Here is a 22,879-nt window from a genome sequence, read left to right on the forward strand (position 1 = left end):
TATGTTTGGTGGATTGTCTATTTTAATGTGTGTGTTATCTATTGTCTGGTAAAATTTCTTTTGGTTTGTGTTGAATGTTTGGTTTTGTTTCCTTCTATTTTCACTTTTTTTGTATCTTCTAAGTCGTTTGGCCAATGCTTGTAATTTCTGCTTCTTTTCATCTAATTGCTATATTGATTCTTGTTGTGAGATTTTACCTAACCTTTTTCGTGTTTTTTCTGATATTTCATTTCTTATAAATTGTGTTAGCTGTCCGATGTCTTTTCTCAGTTTTTCTATTCTGATCTGTAGCCTGTGTTGCCATGCTGGTTTTGTGGGTTTCTTCTGTGTGTTGGTTTGTTCTGATCTCTGCCTAGTGTGTATATTTAGTGTAGTGAGTGCTCCTACATAAACCAGTAGTTGTAACTCTTCCATAGTTGTATTTTCATTTATTTTGTTGTGTATGATTGTGTTGATAGTTGTTATTGTTGTTTCGACTTGTGGGTTATTTGGTGGTCTATACAAGAATGGTCTAATGTCTGTATTTGTGTCTTTGTGTTCTGTATATGTCAACCGAAATTTTTCTTCTATATCTAACATGTGTGTCACTTCATGTTCTATTTGTGCTTGTTCTGGTGGCTGTCTTAAGATTTCGTTTTCCTCTGATTGTTTAATTGACGCGCTTTGTTCTTTGTTTGTTTTCTCTGGGATGTTTGAGTCCATTACTGTATTTTCTTCTTCTTCTAATTGCACATAATTTTGTTCCAGTATTTGTTGTACTTGTTGTTTGATGTATTCTAATTCTGACTGGGGTATCCTGTTATTTTAGATTATTACACGAATCTGATCAGCTAGACGTTGTTCTGTTAAAAATTTTAATTCTGGGTATCTGGTAATAAATGTTGTGTCCCCGTGGAGGCCCGGGAAAAGAATAGGCCTCCGGTATGTTCTGCCAATCGTAAAAGGCGACGAAAAGAACAAACCACTAATAGGGCTAACCCCCCTTTTAGTGTGATTAGTTGGTTCAGGACAGAACTAAAGAAGCCTCGGACAAGCGCCGTCATGGTCGGGGACGACGCTTGAACCCTATGCCCGCCCACAATGGTCACTACACTGCTAGCCAACTGGAAAATGATTTAAATCCAAATAGAGGTGTTTTGCAGGATATGCTTCCTGCAACCACCCTAGAAGGAAAACAAAGACAGAGGATAAGATGGTCAGATGAAGTTAATCGACACCTCATGTTCTGTTATTACCAATCAACAAACCTAGGAACCAACACAACTGGATACAGATCACAAGTATACACAACAATGATTATTATTATTGTTATTATTATTATTATTACTATCACTATTACCATTATTAGTGGCAGCACAAGCAGTAGGAGTAGTTGACTCTGTAGACACTCAAATAGTTTTAATAATATTTGTCGTATTAAACATGGTAACTGTGATGTAAAAAATGTGCTGCATGTGTGAAACGCTGGTCCGCTGTAGGAGAGGGCCTGACGGCCGTAATCGGATCAGGTTAAATAAGTAAATAAATAAATAAATAAGCAGTAGAATAAATCGATGTATTTTTAGATTTAGAGCACTCGAAAGCAACTACTGGGTGTACCGAGAAAAGATAAACAGAAGACAAAATAGGAAAAACAATGAAGTGCTTTTAGTTGCATAGATAGAGATTTCAAAACTAAATTTATAATGGCTTTGAAATGGACAGTTCAAAATTATTTATGTTTTACTAGGGACTGTAAAGTGAAAAACTTCAGAAATTGATTGTTACTGAGGGAAAATGTCCTGAATTACTAGTAGAGTGAAATATATGTACTGCCTGACAGAAAAAGTGAAGCACCCGAAAGACGTGGCTGGATGTCAATGTAACTTCATACTAGTACACTCCATCGGCGGACGTGTAAATTGTTATAGTTGCATCACTCGGTGACAGATGCAACGGCCACCAGAGTGCATTAGTGTGGCTCCTGTTTAGTGTTGTGATCACAGTGAATGAGATGGACACGCATTCGTTTGAGACAGCGTTATCAGCACCTGACAGAGTTTGAAAGGGGCCTCATTGTGTGTCTTCGGTTGGCCGGCTGGTCGAATCCAGTTTTGTGGAGCATCCGGATGTGACAGGGGTCCATGCTGGACTGCATGGGAATGTGAAGGTAAGCATAATCGTTGTCAAGGTTCAGTCGATCATGTCCGACCACCACAGGGGAAGAATGCCATAGTGTGCACATGACAGGGTGCATCTTCCGACTGCAGGAGTAATGAATCAAAAGTTATATCATACAAATCTAAAATGGTTCCTAGTTTGAGTTAGAGGCGGAAAAATGGCAGACAAATTGATTGGCTGGGTACTGTGAAACTGTTGTATGTCTACAAAAGAGACTGCGTGAGTAACACTTTTATGGACCATACTCGAATACCATTCCAGTGCATGGGACTTGTATTAGGTGGTGTACCAGGAATAATCCGAGAATTCAAAGACGGGCGGCATCGCAGGTCATAGCTTGCTGGACTGGCCTAGTGTGTTATAGAAACGTTGAAAACTCGTAAATAACAGATACTCGAAGTAAGAAGCCGTAAATGTCGTAAGAACCTGCTAAGAAAACTTGAAGAACTGACTCTCATGACAGAAAATAACAAAAATTTTTCAGCCGCCTATGTATCCATCCCGTGGAGATCTTACAGACAAAATCAGATAAAAAACTGCTGCAAAGAAGCATAAGGCAGTCATTCCGCCCATGCGCATCCCTGAATGGAAGAGAATGGACCCTCCGTGTGTGGTAGAATCAAATGTACCCTCTGCGAAACCACTCCATAATGATTCGTAGAGTAAAAAAGTAGATTTAGACGTACACCTTGGCGACGGGACGTCAAATGATTGTCACAATCCATCCATCCAGCACACACTCCCGTTAAAACCACAACAGATACGGCTGCATTTGGAGTAGTGCAGTGGACTGCTGAAGAATGGCCTCGTATTGTGTTCAGCGATGAACAGCGGTTCTTTAGTACCTCGGATGACCATCGTTGGCGAATGACCTGGGGAGAGGTTCCATTCTTCCAATGGTTTGGAGTGACACAGCGGTGTTACTCATGGTGTCAACGTGCGGAAAGCTATTGGGAGTGACTTGAGGTCACCCCTGGTAGTGATTCAGGGAATTCTAACGGCACGGACTTCCTGTGGCCTCTTGTGTTACTTCCCATGTGACAATATCGTGTGCCGGCCGCTGTGGCCGAGCGGTTTTAGGCGCTTCAGTCCGGAACCACGCTGCTGCTACGGTCGCAGGTTCGAATCCTGCCTCGAGCATGGATGTGTGTGATGTCTTCGGCTAGTTAGGTTTAAGTAGTTATAGTCTAGGGGACTGATGACCTCAGATATTAAGTCCCATAGTGCTTAGAGCCATTTGAACCAATTGTTGGCAATATTTGGTGCCACTTTTCAACAAGATTAAGCTCGTCCATGCATGGCACGTGTCTTTAGGAACTATGTGTGTAATGAAACTTCCTGGCAGATTAAAACTGTGTGCCCGACCGAGACTCGAACTCGGGACCTTTGCCTTTCGCGGGCAAGTGCTCTACCAACTGAGCTACCGAAGCACGACTCACGCCCGGTACTCACAGCTTTACTTCTGCCAGTACCTCGTCTCCTACCTTCCAAACTTTACAGAAGCTCTCCTGCGAGTCTCGGTCGGGCACACAGTTTTAATCTGCCAGGAAGTTTCATATCAGCGCACACTCCGCTGCAGAGTGAAAATCTCATTATGTGTGTAATGTTTAAGTTTTCCGGTGGCGGGAGAGATTCCCATTTTTATCCAAAGTAGATTATATGTGGGGCCAGCTCGGACATCATCTCCTTCCCATTGCGCGTATCGAGGATACCAAGGACGGGTTACAACAGTCATGGAGCAGTTTGATATAGGAGAGTATATAACGGCTTTATGACAAACCTCCCAACCGAATCAGAGCATGCATTCAGACCAGAGGCTGTGTTGGACATGAATGGGAACGTAGCCAAGCGCATGGAACGTAGCCGAGTCCAGAAGCTTCTTCACGGGGATAGAAGATAGAAGGGTATTATACAGCATTAGAAAACTAGCAATAGTAACTTATATAGCTGATGACTCTAATGCACGGAAAAGCAACAGGAGGGCCTTATTCCAGCAGTAAATGTCGAATTCCTGTTGCTGCTGTTGTTCATACTGCTTGCACGCTGTGATGAACTTCCTCTTCACGGCTTTTTTTTTTTTTTAATCAGTTTTCTGTGATGGCTCTTTTCTGTGCATATACTTTCCTCTCGGTTGATGTTTAGGATCTTGAAAATATAAATAAAATACCGAAGACCGACTAGTATTACCACATACTGCGGATACACGGAGGTAGTTGCGTGCACATATACCTTGATTAAAATAAGTTTGTGATTGGCACGTTTCGGCTAGTCGTGTGGTGGGAGCCAGTAATCCGCCAATCGAAGTTCTTTCTCGAGCGACGTGTATCAATTTTTCAGGTGCATGCAGCACCTTGTCCATAGTCTCTGGCTGCCCTCAGTGCAAACAGTCCGTTACAGAGCTATTTTCTTCGAACTGTAGTTAATAAAGTTTGGTTTGTAGGGCATTTATAAAAGTCCTGTTGCCTTTGCCGCTATGTCCTTCCGTTTTCTCTTTGTGCAGGTTGTATTTCTGTCCCAGTTTTCACTGCAGTAATGGTTAGTTACGTAAAATCTTTCATCATCATACTTCTTCCTCTACTAAATTTTAAAATTCCTATACAAATCAAAATTATTGTAGCTGAGTATTCGTATATCATGTCTAATGTCAGCTTTTCCTCTTGAAAGACAAAGTTCATATAAGAATATCAGTGAATTAAGGCAACTCACATCACTTCTTTACTGTCACATGAGATTTGAATGTTATTGTTTTGAGACTATAAATTGAAACAATTACTGCATTCACTTACATTTATTATGTTGTATTTTACAATATATCGCCTGTTATCAGGTAGATTTAATTTAATTAATAAGGCACGGATGTATTGTATGTATGAATTTTGGGGAACCTGTGGCATTCTTTTTCCGAAGTGACAGGCTCCTTAGTACGCTATAAGGTAGTATGTTACGTAACTGCGACTGGATAAGAGACCTGTGGGCACTGCAAGATGGTATCACAGGTTATGTAACTATATCGATATTCTGTTTAGTTCACTCCTAATGTTTTCCTGCTACTTTATCTGTGTGGAAAAATAGCATTCCCAATGCACAAATAAGATTTATGCATATACACAACACCAGTAGACTTTACGAAATGTTACAGTTTCTCCCAACTAATATTAAAATATTACATCCTGCTACTTAGTTTAGTATGAATTCCAGAATATTTGGTCTCTTTACGTACAGCTAGCTCCAAGGTATCGTGCCTGTTATTAAATACAACAGTTGTTTTTTAAATGCTTCCGCTTCAGCACAGCACAATAAATATATAAACTGTGAATTTAATGTCACCTGTGAAGTTGCTACTAAATAAATAGTTTTGTTTTCGACATAAGAGAAGGCAGTCTTTAAACTGTGTTTTGGTTTTTGTTGCACACTCGTGATTCTATTTACTTTGATCACTTTTATTGTCAATTTTCTTCGATGGTGAAAGAAATGTGTCCTGCCGTATGACCTGTGGAGACGTCATAACTTGCCTTCGTTGACTTTACTACGATGGCGAGGCACCTTTCATGATTTTACGCGAATGTATATTAAATGGTTATTGACGCTGTCGGGCAACAAACTGGATTGAATGAAACAATTTTTCTGAGCAGTACAAGTAAACTCGGAGCAATATATGAGGGAATGTCCACGTAGGACTGATATTTTCAGTTTACTCACCAGACATTATTTTGAGTCGATTGCTACGCTCGATATATATTTGTATGGGTGCTGTCCTTAATTAAGCATAAAAGGCTCATAAAGCAATTAGATTTGCTACGCTATCACTAGAGAATGATTAAATGACCAGTCATTCCTCTCCGTAGGTCAGTAAATAGCTACATTCTTGGGTTATTTATAGCTCGCATATCAGCTCCTCTGTCGCTCATAAATCAGTTGCAGGATCGCAACAATTATAATCATTTGAAATCAGACGCCCTTTACGCCATTTTCATACTCCTCTTTCACAAACTGTTATTCCTTGTGTAATTCAAATTATTTTCATACGTTGGGTGTTTCTTAAAAACTCGCACCATTATTCTCTCTCCACTCACTGTACTTCTACTTGCTTCTTCTTTCAATTATCTGTTCCTCCGGTTTTACCCAGATGTTAGTCTCTTATCCAACAGAAAATATAGAGATACAGTATAAATACATACAGTTTCAGACAAGATAGATAGTATCAGTTACATAAAAAAGTAAGTACTGCAGGAAGATTTCGTCACAGTTACCGAAATATTGTACGTGCAATATAGCCAAGCGTTATTAAAGGACATAAATCCATAAGATAATGGATGTGTAGGCCCTCGAAAATCATACTGAAAAAAATGACGTACTGATTGCATCAATTTTCATTTTCAGTTGAAGTTCATAACGGTCACGGTATAACCTAGCATTTTCACGTCTAATGTTTGTGATTACTCGAACTCTACCGCTTTAGTCGCGTTAGTCGGAATGGTGATGTTTGGGCGTTAGTACAGGACGAGTGGGAAATGAAGATGAGTCGCGGGACGGCGATCCGCGCAGATAGCATTTTCCGATTTTCCGGCGGGCGGTCCTTGAAGAGGATGTGCCAGGCGCGCCGGCGGCTGACCCCGGCCGCCCGCTTCTTTACGGCGCCGTATATTTTATTCCGCGGCTCGCGTTCGCCGCTCCGACGCTACTGATTGGCCCCTAACGCTGTCTCCCCCCTCCCCGCCGTCTTCTCATTACCACCTCCTAAATCTCCAAGATTACCGGCTATAAATTCCGTTTTGTAACACGGAAAGTCAGCCTGATAAATCATTTATACCGGTAATGTGACTACTTAACGCGTTTCTCCGTTACCCTTTTCGCCTGTAATGAAGCGGTGGAGCCGATTAAGTGAGAGAAAGAGAATAAGAGAAAGAGAATTTTGCCGATCGGTGGGAGGAGGGGTCGTTGCTTCCGGAACACGATTGAATAAGCCACTTCTCTGGAATTTTACGCGTTTAGAATGAAGCACCCTTTACGGTACGAATGGAGAGAGTTTGAGCAGAATTTGCTACCTGAAACTTGTACCGAAAATATTGCAGAAATGGAATGTGCTATTGAGGTGTGGTTTTCACAGAATGGATTGGTAATCAGGAGCTCATATTGTTAGCCACTAAACAGACTGTAATAATACTTAGAAAGTGAATTTTTTGTGCACACGAACACTTCTCTAAATAAAACAATGCCTATTGACATTAACAGATTGAAAGTAGGGTAGATTAGAATGTTAGTGGTGTTTGTTGCAGGATTCCAGTGCGAGTCGCTTACGACATACCGTATTATCAAAAGTTTTCACACTGACACTTGTTAGTGCCATTCAAACTGCGTAGTTGCTAGGTAAAATGTTGTTCTGTTTTCTTACAGTGTGCTTGTGTGGTCCTTGAGCGCATGGCGACTAGAGGACTGAATCCGCGTGGCGAATCTGCTTGAGTAGTGCTCATCTACAACACTCGTTACGGATGCGCAAGCGCACGCGGAAGCACGCGGATAGCGGTTCACTCACTCGGTATCACGCGGCGCTCACTCGCGAAGTGAGGGGCAACAGCTACAAGATCTTACCATGGGGGTTAGGAAACATAATTCTACCTACGCAGCTTCGACACAACGCAGCGGCACTAATGGGCTCGGCAAGTGTTCAAATGCATTTAAAATCAAAATTTATTCTTAGCTGTCGATTTTCCATGTTTTCTATGGAGGAGGTGTGTACTGCATCCCTGAGATTCACGATGCGTTACCACAGTATAACGAAAATTAAAGTGATTTCTGAATATTGAATGTTATTGAAGCTCACTGTTTCAGTTGTGCAACTGTATATTACCGTGAAATAATAACTGACGACACGGGTACACGGTAAATCAGTCTAATCTAAAAGTCGTAAATTCAACTAAATACCTAGGCATTACAATTACGAACAACTTAAATCGGAAAGAACACATAGAAAATGTTGTGGGGAAGGCTAACCAAAGGCTGCGTTTTATTGGAAGGACGCTAAGAAAATGTAACAGACCTACTAAGGAGACTGCCTACACTACGCTCTTCGGTCCTTTTTTAGAATACTGCTGCACGGTGTGGGATCCTTACCAGGTAGGACTGACGGAGTACATCGAAAAAGTTCAAAGAAAGGCAGCACGTTTTGTATTATCGTGAAATATGGGAGAGAGTGTCACAGAAATGATACAGGATTTGGGCTGGAAATCATTAAAAGAAAGGCGTTTTTCGTTGCGACGGAACCATCTCACTAAATTCTAATCACCAACTTTCTCCTCCGAATGCGAAAATATTTTGTTGACACCGACGTACATAGGTCGGAACGATCACCAAGATAAAATAAGGGAAATCAGAGCACGTACGGAAAGATATAGGTGTTCATTCTTTCCTCGCGCTATACAAGACTGGAATAATAGAGAATTGTGAAAGTGGTTCGATGAATCCTCTACCAGGCAGTTAAGGGTGATTTGCAGAGTATCCATGTAGATGTAGAATGCTCGCTTCCAGTCAGTTGCTAAAATCGCACTGACATTTAGACATATTTTGAACAGAAGATAGTAAAAAGATATACTTTGAGGAGTGTGACAACAGACTGTAACTGTCAACTTTGTGTATAATTAACAAAAAATTCGATCCAGGTACACTGTCGGATTTCATGAGTAAGTCGATTAAATAAACCATCAGGACCTGTTACATTTGATAATATGGACAATAAGAGAAAGGAAATGTAAGGTGTAGTGGTGAAAAGCCATGGGTATTATTCGACTAGATTTCTATCTGGATAATTATTTGAATAAGCAGATCGTTCAAACAAATTTATTCACCAATAAATTATCTGTAAATTAAGTAACGAATAATATGTAATGTCATTCTATTTTTCTGTTTGCTTCTTGCACAGAATTAGTATTTGTTCCCTTGCATCTGTGCAGTTTCTGTCTGATAAATAACTTATTGATGATTTGTCCAGACGTTTGCCTTTGTGGCTCAGTGGCTTAAGTTCCAGACTAAAAAACTTAGGCTTTGGATTCGTTCCCCCATTGGTCCTATGATTTCCTCTGTTACTTATCGCTTGTTTCACCTATAACAATGACACCAATGCCAAGACAAGTTGCACCATATTACAGAGTGCATGTTGAAATGCAGCTCCTCCTCTAACTGGCTGTATGAGGCTGTTCACCATACCTAGTAAAGCACTGCAGTGCTGAAATCGTCCTTCAAGTTGAGCACAGGTTTGATTGATTTACAGTAAAACAAATGAAACATAAGAATGCTTAAAAGCCGACGGCTTCAGCAGTTGTGGCTATAAAGCACTGGGCTGCCGCAATGTTAAGCAACTAATTTAGTGAGCCAGCTGGCGGTCAGTCGTGACTGATCAGCCGAGCGAGATGGGCGTTGAATATGTTACATTTTTTTCTCTGAACAAAGTACTTTACTGTAATTATAACAATTATTTTTCCGTCCTTTTGCTTGTTTTAAGCTCTGCGGATTATAAGTTCACTTGCGTAGGTGTTGCAGCACACAGAAAATGTGGTCACTCAGCTTCTTTTATGCAATCAATTTTGCATGAAAATCTTGTTAGTAAAAATTTACGAATATCGGAGAAAATCCCTACATCAGTGGAGTACCGATGCCGTACGTCATTGTCGGAGATGAGACATTGGGTACCGCTTTATTTGAAAATTTAAAAACCGACTGTCTCTTACTAGGCGGTTTAAAGAATGCATTTTTGTCACTCTGGAAAATAAAAGGAGACAGGAGAATTTTTCATCATCCAGTGGATGTTCGAGAAGAATTTGCAACTGCCATAATAAATGCATGCTGTGCTTTACACAACAATGAGCCAGAAAGAGATGGCTATAAATTTGAAGACGTATTGTACGTCCCTCCAGAACTGGAAATTTCCCCAGGTCCTACACGCTGTCGAACGTCATCGTGAAATTTGTTTTAGGACGCAAGGAAGGTCTGGCTGCTTCGACAAGTGCACGGAGACTGAAGGTAGCAACATACGTTCTCCGCGAGACAGCCTGCTCACAAATGGCAGCGCGAAGTCAGCTGGCTGTCGTGGCAGCCCAGTACGTGGGCAGCCACCAAAAACTCTGTCTTCAGCTCCTTTCTTAGACTGCAAACACTATCGAATAGGCATGTCTCCTTCATTCAACCACGCAATTTGTGATTGTAGTGCTACAAAATGGATGAATCAAGTGATAATTCAGTGGTTCCTAACGGTTAACGTCACAATACTTTTAATCTACTCTCTCCTAAAACGCTTAGGGAATGTTGCAGGACGCCCAAAGCCACCCATAGTGTTTTAGGATTAACTCTGAGCGAGCTTGGCGTTAGAATATGGAATAGCTTTTTGATCATACATCCGTCTATGCAACTACGTATAGCTTTGAGATGGGCGATGGGTTAGAGTATATAAAAGAGTTTGTAATTCCTGAGTTCATGTGTGTACAAAATGATCTGTGTCGACTGTCTTCAGTTTTACTTAGGTCAGAAGGGAATATTGTTTAAAACACGTTTTAAAGAGTACACTTGTTCCCACAACAAAACAGTTATTGGTGCACACATTGTCGAAAATAATCACTCTGCAACAAACATAACAAACACAGAAAGTAACTTCAATGTGTCACATACAGCAACTAAAGTAAAGTTGCTATAGTCCGAGCGAAAATGAAATAATGAAATATTTAGTTTTAAAAAAAATTTAGAGAGAGAGAGAGAGAGAGAGAGAGAGAGAGAGATAGATAGAGAGAGAGAGAGAGAGAGAGAGAGAAAGATTCCTGTAACACATTTTATATGAACAGCACTGGATTATTCAGAACGATTATTTTAATATTTCTGAGCAGCTTCTCTAATGATCTGATACTCTGACGTCAGTGTTAAAACATGATACGATGAGATGTAGAGCGACTCTGATTATGATACTTGCTGCCTCGTGTGCAAGGTTTCCTCCTGAACTTGTCCACAGTACATAGGGGGCTGGGGACAACGACAAGACAGCGACAGAAGGAAGGGACCACTGGTTCTTACAATGAACTCATCGATGGTGCGACGTGCTCTCTCTTACCTTCTTCTTTTTGCATTTTATTTGTTAATTTATTTCATAATCTTAATGATATGAAATGAACTATTTGATCGTACAACATACCTTTTATGTGCCTTACATTTCATATGTTAAATTATTTTGTAAATTACTAAGGAACACCTTCCATTATCATTAACAACCTGCTCATTATAATTGTGTTATTCTCCGTGTACTCCCACCAAATTTTACTATTTTCTGTTGTTGAACACTTCTACTACCACAAATTAACCCGTCAACATTCTTTTGTAAATTGTTTCACTTTGTTTTAATATGATTTTATTATGTAATATTATGTAATTGAGCATACAGTGTGCCCTCTGGCAAATGCAAACATATTTTTATCTTAAATAGCAGCATTACAAAAACACAGTAATTTTTGTGACTCAGTACTTTATTGTGCAGCGTGTGACGTCTTGCACTCTGTAACGGTATTTTATGGTGTGCTCTTTTTCACTTACTTTTCTTTTCATTTTGTACATGATGTAAATAGATATAACTCCTTACGAACAATATTTTTTTGTCGATTTTAGAGATAAGATCGCTACCGGTCATATCATCTTATAAACTGGCGATCTGTACTGAAAATTAAGGTCACATTTCCACATTCCTGATCATGTCAAACCTTATATAAGAATAGAAGACTAAAAATGAAGCGCTCGTATTAGTAAGGGTATAGAACAGAGATGTAGTCTTCCATTTGTACTGCTGAAGCTATGAATCGAAGAAGGAATGATGAAAATAAAAGGTCCATAGTGGATTAAAATTCAGGATGAGTTGCTATCAGTGTTAAGATTCGATGATGACATTGATATCCACAGTGAACGTGAGGAAGAATCGCAGAGCCTGTTCAGCGGAATGATCCGTCTCATAAGCATAAACTATGAATTGGGAATGAATCGATTGGTCATAAACGTAACATCAGAATTGGGGATGAGGAAGTAGGGGAAGTGAAGGACTTCTGCTGTCTTGGAAGCAAAATAACACGCGAAGGACGAAACAGGAATGATATAAAAAAAATACTAGCACGGGCAAAGAGGGTATCCCTAGCCAAAGAAGTATACTAGTAACAAATATTGCACTTAATTCGAGGAGGAAATTTGCGGAAAAGAAGAGAATCAAAGCGTTTGAAATGTGGTGCTATAGATGGCTGTTGAATTTAAGTGGACTTGTAAGATAAGGAATGAAGAGATTCTCTGGAGAATTAGCGAGAGGAGGAACGTCTGGAAAACACTGGCATAAGAAAAGAGAATTATGAGACATGTGTATGACTTAGATGATACCTGAGGGAGCTGTAGAGGCCAAAAATTGTAGTAACAGAGATTGGAACATAACCAGTAAATAACTGAGGACCTGAGGTCTTATAAACTACTCTGTGGTGATAAGATAGACACAGGAATTGGTGACAGATCATATCAAATCAAACACTGATTTTTTTTTTTTTAAACGAACAATTGTATGTAGGCTTCACGCTTTGGGGTTCCGTTCGTACTTAATTATGTGTGTAGAATAAATTCTGATCAGTGAGTTTGCGAGTTTCAACATATGTGACATAAATGGCTGTATCTTATGGCTACATTGGCTTAGAAGCTTACGTCTTTTACAAATCCAAGGGACCGTAGAACTTACTATTTAACATAAATCTCGACTTGGTATCTCTACCCTTCCCTGGGAAAAATAGGTGTTAAACGGACGGATAGACAGACGGAAAACAATGTGACTCTATAAGGATTCGGTTTTCACTAACTGAAGCAGAGAACCCTTAAAATGAATCTACTGTTTTCAAATTAATAAGTTTTGAAAAACTATTTTTTATTGAATAAAATACACTTTGACCGCCAGTCACAGAAGTCAGCTGTTAGCGAACTATGAATATGGGTAGCAGAAACCCATTCTGTGTTGGCAGTGGATTTAAATTTTTTTCAGATGCAAAGATCCTGCGATTTCAGTTTTAATAGTGTCTGATGGGTAGTAAATACAGTGTTTATCTTTTACTGTAGGTTACAGCATTTGACTCAAGCATTATCTTATACTGCACAACATCAGAACTATGGTTTACAGACTGTACCTCAACTATTCAATAAAATGAGATTACCATCTGTTGTTCGATAACAGAAGAAATTTCGTAAAGAATAGAGACAAAAATAACATCAAGATGAATAATTGAATTTGCTGCGGATTGATACACGATGCTGAACCTAGATGTTGGAAGTAGTATCACAGTCCACCATGTACGTATTTTATCATTAAGTAGTATTTCGTCTGCTTTGTGAAAGAAGTCGTATGATGAAATCTTCCCACACACACCATGTCTAATCACTTCGCCGCAAAGTTATAGTTGCTAACGCAAAACCGTAACGTTTAAAGCATCCTCAATGCGTTATCGGCACTTGGGAGGGTGCATTCGGCCGTAGCATCATGAGCACGATTCTCTTGGGAGAACAGGTGTGTGTGTGTGTGTGTTTTTATTTGTGTTACTGGGTCACTGGTTAACATAATCGGATGCTTGTAGATGAAATTAGAAATAAAATATACCTTGGATGATAGTTATTCACAGTTTTTACGTATTTGTAAGTTTCACATGCCATGGAACCAGTTTTTATGCTTATTTATAAGGTAACGCGTCTGATAACACGAGAAATCTATCCAAAGACAGGTAACTACTAGTAGTAACAGTTAAAATGTAGAAAACATTGCCTACAAAGCAACAATATTATTACATCAAGAAATTTCGAAACCCATCAGCTGATTCGCAGCGATTTCCATATCTTATATTCGGTTGCCATGCGCCAACATTTATTGATGTTATTGTTCCCTAGCGACGCATCGTACAGGAAGGCCATTAATTACACACGCCACCACTGACTGCCGGCATATGACACGTATCGCACATCAGTACGTCAGGCTTTGGTTGCTCACTGCCTGTTTACTTGGCGCGTACGCGTTGCATTGCAGCGTCGATCACACAGTAAGGAAACTTCCTTGGGATTATGGAGAAAGTCTTCTGAACCACGCACAACGGAAAACAATGTTGTAACAATTCGGAAAATGGAATATAGAATCTTCATCAACCCGCCTGATAAGATGCATTTTGTTTTACAGAGGTGCAATAAACGAGCTATATGTAAAGAACATAATTGCTTCACTCGTTACAGTTCTACTTTCAGAATGCTCTCCTATGGTTACTTTGATATGAACCAATGCAGTTACATAAGAGATAACAGAGAGAGGAAATACGTTAGCACTGCTGGATTTCTCGGCGTGTTGTGCCAAATACGTCAAATTGAGGAAGCACTTCAAATGTACAGGTTTTACATAATAGATAGCATGTTTGTAATTGACACAACGATGCCCTGAAGAAACCAGAAGGACCTAGCAAATTGTATCTTCGAGAAGTAAGCTTTAAAAACTGTCACATAATCTTTGGCAGTTGCAATATCTATTTTGTTGCGATATATTCCTATTTGTTGCAAGTAGCATTTTACGTATTGTTACTGCTGTGTTCTTTAAAAGCGTAGTCTGTCAATAGGTACAGAAAGGAATATGTTTTAAAATGAGAAAAGGTGAAGACCTATGGGTACAATTTAACGATATTTTCAAGACATTATTAGTGTCTGTAGAATACGGCAACTTATATGTTATTGGATGAAACCTCCTGGCAAACTGTACTCAATATGACGTCATTAAAGACGAAACAGCAACGAAGGAAATTTGGCCATTAGTGTCCGAGACGCAGAAGTCTGCAGATGGGTCTGATCATTTGAAAACTGCAGGTGATCAGTGTGATGCAATTCCTGGCTGCTGGTACTCAAAAACAAAGCTTACTATAATGTAGGTGTACTTGATCTTACTATCGTAATAGATAAAAAGACCACAGGATTCCCAGTTAGTCACGGGAATCTCTTAAAACCGCTAAGTATCTAGGAGTACCTGTTCTGCAATTTAAGGTAAAATAGCCCTGTAAATCTAACTGAACACATGTCACATGACAGACTGAGATTTATGAAAAGGATCCAAAGTGAGCGCAACTCATCGACAAAAGACGTCATATGCAAAAGTAATCATATCAGGTCATGAATATTGTTCATTCTTTCGGGATCCTAACCAGCCTGGATATTGCGCTTTAACGGGCAGAAAGGCCAGTTATTGTATGACCACATGATTGCAGAATAGTCACTGGAAGAAAACACGTCCATAACACATTTAAGAGCGTGCGTGCGTAGCGATTGAATTAACACATGAAGGTAATCGTAAGTAAAGCAGAAACCACACTGAGGTTCCTTGGAAGAGCTGCAGGAAAAGTAGTCCGTCACCAAAGGAGGTAGCTCACAAAACCCTCGTTCGATCAGTACTTGAATATTGCGTGCCAGTCTGGGATATGAATGAGATAGGAGTGATAAAGAAATAAAGAAAATACAAAGAAGAGCAGCCCATTTCGTTACAGGTTAATTTAGTAAGTGCGGAAGCGTCGTGGAGATGTTCAGCTAGCTCCAGCGGCAGAAGTTGCAAGGGAGGCGTTGTGGATCATGGTGTGAGGAGGAGGATATTAGTGTTTAACGTCCCGTCGACAACGAGGTCATTAGAGACGGAGCGCAAGCTCGGGTGAGGGAAGGACGGGGAAGGAAATCGGCCGTGCCCTTTCAAAGGAACCATCCCGGCATGTGCCTGAAGCGATTTAGGGAAATCACGGAAAACCTAAATCAGGATGGCTGGAGACGGGATTGAACCGTCGTCCTCCCGAATGCGATCATGGTGTGGTTTACTGTCAAAATTCAGAGGTAGTACGTTCATAAAAGAGTCTATCAATAAATTGATTCCTCCTGCCGACATCTCTAGAAACGACCGTGAACATCAAATCAGAGAGATTAGAGTTGACGCTGAGTCTTAGCAACAATCGTTCTTCTTGCGAACCATTCGATACTGGAACAGGAAAAGAGCGGAGAGACACTGCTACGCAAAGTACCCTCCGCCACACACCATAGCATGGCTTGCGGAGTAGAGATGTAGACAGGATTAACGGATCAAGAAACAAAAACTGGTAGAGAAACTGCGCGATTCGCAATGGGGTTGTTTAGTTTACACGAGAGCGTAACATGTATACCCAAAAAACACTTCATTGGAAGCCTCCTCAAGAAAGCCATGGGGCCGTACTCTATTTGCGTTGTAATGGGGTCATTACTTAAGTTTCGTTTACAAAATATTATAAAGTATTTTACGTTTACTACCGATACCTAACTGGTCGTGATTATTAACGTAAACATACAATTGCCGGCACCGCGTTAAAATTTTTTTGTCGTTGTTAGGGTAAATAACTTAAAGGTAGTTGGATCTATAAACAAGTTTATAACAGGTGTTGCACCAAGCACAACGTTGCATAGTTCAGGTCAACGTTGCGTAGTTGAGGTAGAGATCATAAGAGATCTGTCCAGGGACAGATGGTATCAGTAACTGCTACTCAAAATAAAGTAGTCATTACAATAAGTGCAATGAGTTGACCTCCAGTTGAGTCTGTCTCTGACTACTTGATGAAGTGTAAACCATTTTTTTATACTGTATCTAAACTTATACAAAATCGGTTAGTATTGGTATAGCGATATTTCTTCGATTACTGTGATTTTTCAAGCTACGTTCTGCCAAGCATAACGCGTCTGATTAAATTAAATTGGTCCTATGACGTTACTGTCCATCTTCTTAATTTCGGTAGCGCCATGTATGTCAACGATATATACCGGTAGTTTTTTTTGTCTGACGGCAATAATTTAGCACAGCTTTGTATCGGGGAATAGCAAACATGAAGAAAGTATGTAGCGATCGTGACACCTGAAGGCGGCCCAGTTTTAAACTGTTCAGCGCACTCGCCTCTACTAAACGCCAGCAGCTTTAGGGCTTGTCATGAATGACACTGGACGGGGATAACTGCTATCACTCAGCCTATGACGTAGCCGTGCCTTAATGACAATATGATTTTATTTATTGTTGTCATTAGCAGTACTTTGAAATGATTTGGCAACGTGGAAGGAAACTGACCCATGTCTGTCACAACGCTTGTGCAGCCCTCATATCTTCCATGTTTGCCTATCGCTCTCTCCCCTCTTTGCTGAGGGTCCCCGTCTTATGTGATCGCAATACATTGAAAATAATGAAAACTAAAGATTTACGCTTTGTAGTGCTTTGATCAGACTGACTGTTCCTGGCAGCTAGGCTACTACCACACCTCATCAGGCAAAAGTCGATATGGCATCTTAACTATCTTAACAAAATTCTGTTTCTTTGCAGTAAATAGTTGTTGGAGTTGTGTCTCCAAAAAATATCCCTGAACAAAATATTTATATTATTCCGTAGTAGCTACACGTATTTTTCTGTAAGGTGTGGCTGTCGATATTTGTACATACACTACTGGCCATTAAAATTGATACATCACGAAGATGACGTGCTACAGACGCGAAATTTAACCGACAGGAAGAAGATGCTGTGATGTGCAAATGATTAGCTTTTCAGGCATTCACACAAGGTTGGTGCCGGTGGCGACACCTACAACGTGCTGACATCAGGAAAATTTCCAACCGATTTCTCATACACAAACAGCAGTTGACCGGCGTTGCCTGGTGAAACGTTGTTGTGATGCCTCGTGTAAGGAGGAGAAATGCGTACCATCACGTTTCCGACTTTGATAAAGGTCAGATTGAAGCCTATCGTGATTGCGGTTTATCGTATCGCGACATTTCTGCTCGCGTTGATCGAGATACAATGACTGTTAGCAGAATACGGAATCGGTGGGTTCAGGAGGGTAATACGGAACGCCGTGCTTGATCCCAACGGCCTCGTATCACTAGCAATCGAGATGACAGGCCTCTTATCCGCATGACTGTAACGGATCGTGAAGCCACGTCTCGATCCCTGAGTCAACGGATGGGGACCTTTGCAAGACAACAACCATCTGCACGAACAGTTCGACGACGTTTGCAGCAGCATGGATTATCAGCTCGGAGACCATGGCTGCGGTTACCCTTGACGCTGCATCACAGACAGGAGCACCTGCGATGGTGTACTCAACGACGAACCTGGGTGCACGAATGGCAAGACGTCACTTTTTCGGATGAATCCAGGTTCTGTTTACCGCATCATGATGGTCGCATCCGTGTTTGCGACATCGCGGTGAACGCACGTGTATTCGTCATCGCCATACTGGCGTATCACCCGGCGTGATGGTATGTGGGGTGCCATTTGTTACACGTCTCGGTCACCTCTTATTCGCATTGACGGCGGTTTGAACAGTGGACGTTACATTTCAGATGTGATACGACCCGTGGCTCTACCCTTCATTCGACCCCTGCGAAACGCTACATTTCAGCAGGATAATGCACGACCGGATGTTGCAGGTTCTGCACGGGCCTTTCTGGATACAGAAAATGTTGGACTGCTGCCCTGGCCAGCACATTCTCCAGATCTCTCACCAATTGAAAACGTCTGGTCAATGGTGGCCGAGCAACTGGCTCGTCACAATACGCCAGTCACAACTCTTGATGATCTGCGGTATCGTGTTGAAGCTGCATGGGCAGCTGTACCTGTACACGCCATCCAAGCTCTGTTTGACTCAATGCCCAGGCGTATCAAGGCCGTTATTACGGCCAGAGGTGGTTGTTCTGGGTACTGATTTCTCAGGATCTGTGCACCCAAATTGCGTGAAAATGTAATCACATGTCAGTTGTAGTATAATATATTTGTCCAATGAATACTCGTTTACCATCTGCATTTCTTCTTGGTGTAGCAATTATAATGGCCAGTAGTGTATATGTGGTGGATGTGCTAAGTAGTGCTAAGATATTGCTTGTTGCGAATGTATCAAGAGAAAAGTGAGGAGTGGAGAGGTACGCACCCGGCTTCTGCGCGCGCAGCTTGGCCTCGGCGACCTCGCGGTGCCCCACGCAGACGTTGGTGTCGGGGTCCTCTGGGAAGAGGTCACACTCCAGGTAGTCTGGCAGCGCCAGCCCGAACACCTCCAGGAAGAAGCCGCAGCGCCGCTTCGTTTCTGCAACACCACAAGCCGTCGTTACCTGCCAGTGTTGGCTGATGTAATTTGTACGCATTTAGTAGTTTTCCTTTCATCACAAGGGTGCAGTCGACAATGTCCTCAAAAACAAATAATGTACTATCGAGGATTTCTGTAGTCAAAGGCTTGCCTACAATTTTGGTTAAAGATATTGGCATTCAATTTAGATCTCAATATTTTGAGCAATATTTAAATGAAAATGGCGTCAAACATGTTGGATCAGCACCATTTCATCCCGGATGAAATGGCCTGGGCAGAAACTTCTGAGAATTTTCAAGGGGAAAATGATTAAGTCATTTACAATAAAGATGATGCCTTAACTATGATGTTATTCACGTATCAAAAATACGTCTTAAGAAGATAAAAGCGCAGCTGAAAAATTACGTTCGGCTTCTCAGACTGCCTTCGCTGGAAATGTTGTATGTACTCAGCAGAACTCTCAGAAACTGTGCGAATCGTTTGGTCTATATCTTGGCAGTCTTGGCAGAGGACACCGTATGCACGGAGCACTCACAGACCTGCGTCTTCCTTAACGGCGCGGGAGCACGCGTCTTATCTTGCTGGTTGTTGCCCCACATTACGGAAGGAATGCACCCGGCTTGGCCTTTTCCGCCAGCTCACGAGACGTCCTTCGTCGGTGTCACCTGAAAGTGCTTGCAAAGTTTCCTCGCTGTAATCATTTTCTATGAACACACGACGCGAATGATGAAATGGAAACTGGAGACTATAGGTGGTCGTCATCAGAAACAATCTTTCTTCTGTGCACTAACATGTCCAGAACCTCTTTTTTGTGTACTGTGTGATGAAAAGTAGTTGCGTTTAAGTATCGGTCGGTGCGAGGCTTCCTGCACACTGAATGACCAGGACAGCCTCCTGCCTTCTGCTCAACTGAAACAAGGAAGAACGGTGGCTTGAGATCCCTCTCCATTTCGACGGAAAATTTAATATCGTGATGGGCACCGTTTATGCGGTAGACGAACTGCTGCAGTGATTTTTCAGAGCGAGGCTGTATCAGCAAGGTGTCGTCAACGTACCGTAGGCAGGAAGACGGTTGCAACGTTGCAGAGTCAGAACTAGTTCTTCTAAATGCTCCACGAAGAAGTTCGCGTCATTCGTAGATAGTGAGAATCCCATTGCTGTGCCATCCTTTGTATTATTCGCCACGGTACAGGAAGCACGTCGTCGTTAGGGCATGGTGTAACAACTTGGCGGTGCCGGATTTAAACTGTTGAGCCTATAAGACGCCGCTTTTCTGAAACTGGTTTCACAGACATTTCATTCTTTTAGCAGCTTTGATAATATGTTGAATGTCGTTTCTAAGCTCTGTAATAGCTGTGGGGTGTACCAAAAGAAAGGCTGATAAAAATTGAAGGTCAGGAAAGCGTTAACGTGCGTTAGTGATTGCGCCTACCGACACCGGCGAAGCTAGAATATGTACAGTGTACTTTTAATTCAACAAATCTCCTGATGGGAAAAATATATGTCAAATAAGGATGCATTTTCTTACTCTTTTCAGTATATTTGTAGTTATGTAATAAAAAATGGTATCCTTGCGGGATTGGATATTAATAGATTACTTTTCGAAAATAGTATGTCGTTTACCAGAGAAAAAAACCACTTGAGACAGTTGGCAACCTACAACAAGCAGGTTATTATTGCGAACATGTACGATGCAGTTACCAGAGTGTGATAAAAATTATAAATTTAATGGCAGCTTTAGCTTGGACCAGCCGGAAGAGCAGCGGCGCAGATGAAGCATCAGGGTCGGATTCGGTGCTGAACAGTCATGCCTAAGCCACGGACCCTGGCCAAATAAAGCCAGGTATCAGAAACTGGTGGCAAGCTTTCTGTGGCATTATTACCCTTTGCGATCCAGTCGATAGACTCTAATGAATTAAATACCGTCTAGGGTACATGGGGTACGTTGAAATGAACAACCTGCCTTGCATAGTGTAATAGGTGTTCAGCGAACAGTGTGGAATTTATTCTGCTTTCACGTTCACGAGCTTTGTAGTCGAGAAAATGCGTGAAGCATGTTTCGCAAATCTAGAGTTTATCAACCCCTTATGAAGACAGCAAAGCTCGACAAATCTTGCAGCCCAGCCCACCATCCGACCTGAAGAATATACAAGCACACGAAACCACTGCTGTTTCGTTAACAAACGGATGTTCCCGACGCATCGAAAATGCTGCTAACAAGTCTGTGGATAGGTTTTCTGTTCACCATATTTATATTTTATTGCACTTGACAAAAACAAAACGAACTAGTGGCGACAGATAAATTACATAGCCATTAGAATGTCGATCTGCTGCTCCATCGCCGGCCGATGTGGCCGAGCGGTTTTAGGCGCTTCAGTCTGGAGCCGCGCGACCGCTACGGTCGCAGGTTCGAATCCTGCCTCGGGCATGGATGTGTGTGATGTCCTTAGGTTAGTTAGGTTTAACTAGTTCTAAGTTCTAGGGGACTGATGACCTCAGATGTTGAGTCCCATAGTGCTCAGAGCCATATGAACCATTTTTGCTGCTGCATCAATAATTGTCAGCCATTAACGAAGACCATACCATAATTTGCTTACTAAATATTTACAGAAGTAAAACTGCTTTGAGACAAGTCGCACGAGGGCTTTACATTTGGTTTAGCAATTGTATTTGTGGTACCCCATAACAATCGTTTAATAAATGGTACTCTGTTATTGTCTTTGAGATATCTTTATTGATATAATGAGAAAGCACGTAGTTCAAGAATACCCAATTAGATATTGAGAAAATATCAGCCCAGAATATAGGGTACCACTTTGCTCTTAATGCAGAGAAATCCTAAGTAAGCATTTCACGAACAGTAGAACCGTAGTATCTTTTGCCAACAAGATTATTGCATCACAACTAGTGTTAGTCAGGTGATTCAAATATTTGGGAGTTACATTGTGTGGATATATGAAGTTATAAGACCGCATATTCTCAATTGCAGGCAAAGCGAATGGTATGCGCGATTCAGTGGTATCATACTGAAAGACTGCAATTTTTCTACGGAAGAAATTGCGTACAAGACCCTTGTACGGTTCATATTTGAACATTGTTCAAACGAATGATATTTATATTAGATTGGACTAACAGGGTACATCTAGAGCATAAAAAGAAGGGTGTTGCGTGTTTGATTAGCAAGTGTAACAGTATTGTAGAAGAAAATTGAGTGACAGGTCCTCGAAGAAAGTTCCGTACACCTCATTACAAAGTGCTTAGAAGACATCTATAAGCGCCATTCAGGGCAAGCACCTATCCCGCACAGATATAATTAGTCAAATAATAGCTTACACTAGGCGTACTCGGGAATTATTAATGCTAAACTTGGTCCGTGAAAAGAACAGGAAGAAACAATATATACTCTAATAAAAAGTACTCTCACCTACATACTTCACCAGAGCGTTTCCTGTCGGTTCATGGTAGACAGCTGATTCTCCTCACTTCTTTCCATCAGTCACGTTAGTCAAGTAGCAGGCACTTTATAATTTTTTATGGTATTTATATAATGCAAAAAACGTGATTCTTTTAACTATCACCTGGATGAT

General features: G+C 41.1%; 1 protein-coding gene across 1 annotated transcript in view; it reads right to left on the reverse strand.

Moving 5' to 3' along the window:
- LOC126094660 (atrial natriuretic peptide-converting enzyme-like) overlaps window positions 1–22,879 on the reverse strand; it is a 334,285-nt gene that overhangs the window by 148,190 nt on the left and 163,216 nt on the right. Inside the window, exon 7 of the mRNA XM_049909208.1 lies at window positions 19,140–19,292. Within this exon, the coding sequence (XP_049765165.1) occupies window positions 19,140–19,292 (153 nt within the window). The remainder of the gene's footprint in view (window positions 1–19,139; window positions 19,293–22,879) is intronic.

This window comes from Schistocerca cancellata, chromosome 1 (genome assembly GCF_023864275.1).
Source record: "Schistocerca cancellata isolate TAMUIC-IGC-003103 chromosome 1, iqSchCanc2.1, whole genome shotgun sequence".
Lineage (NCBI taxonomy): Eukaryota > Metazoa > Arthropoda > Insecta > Orthoptera > Acrididae > Schistocerca > Schistocerca cancellata.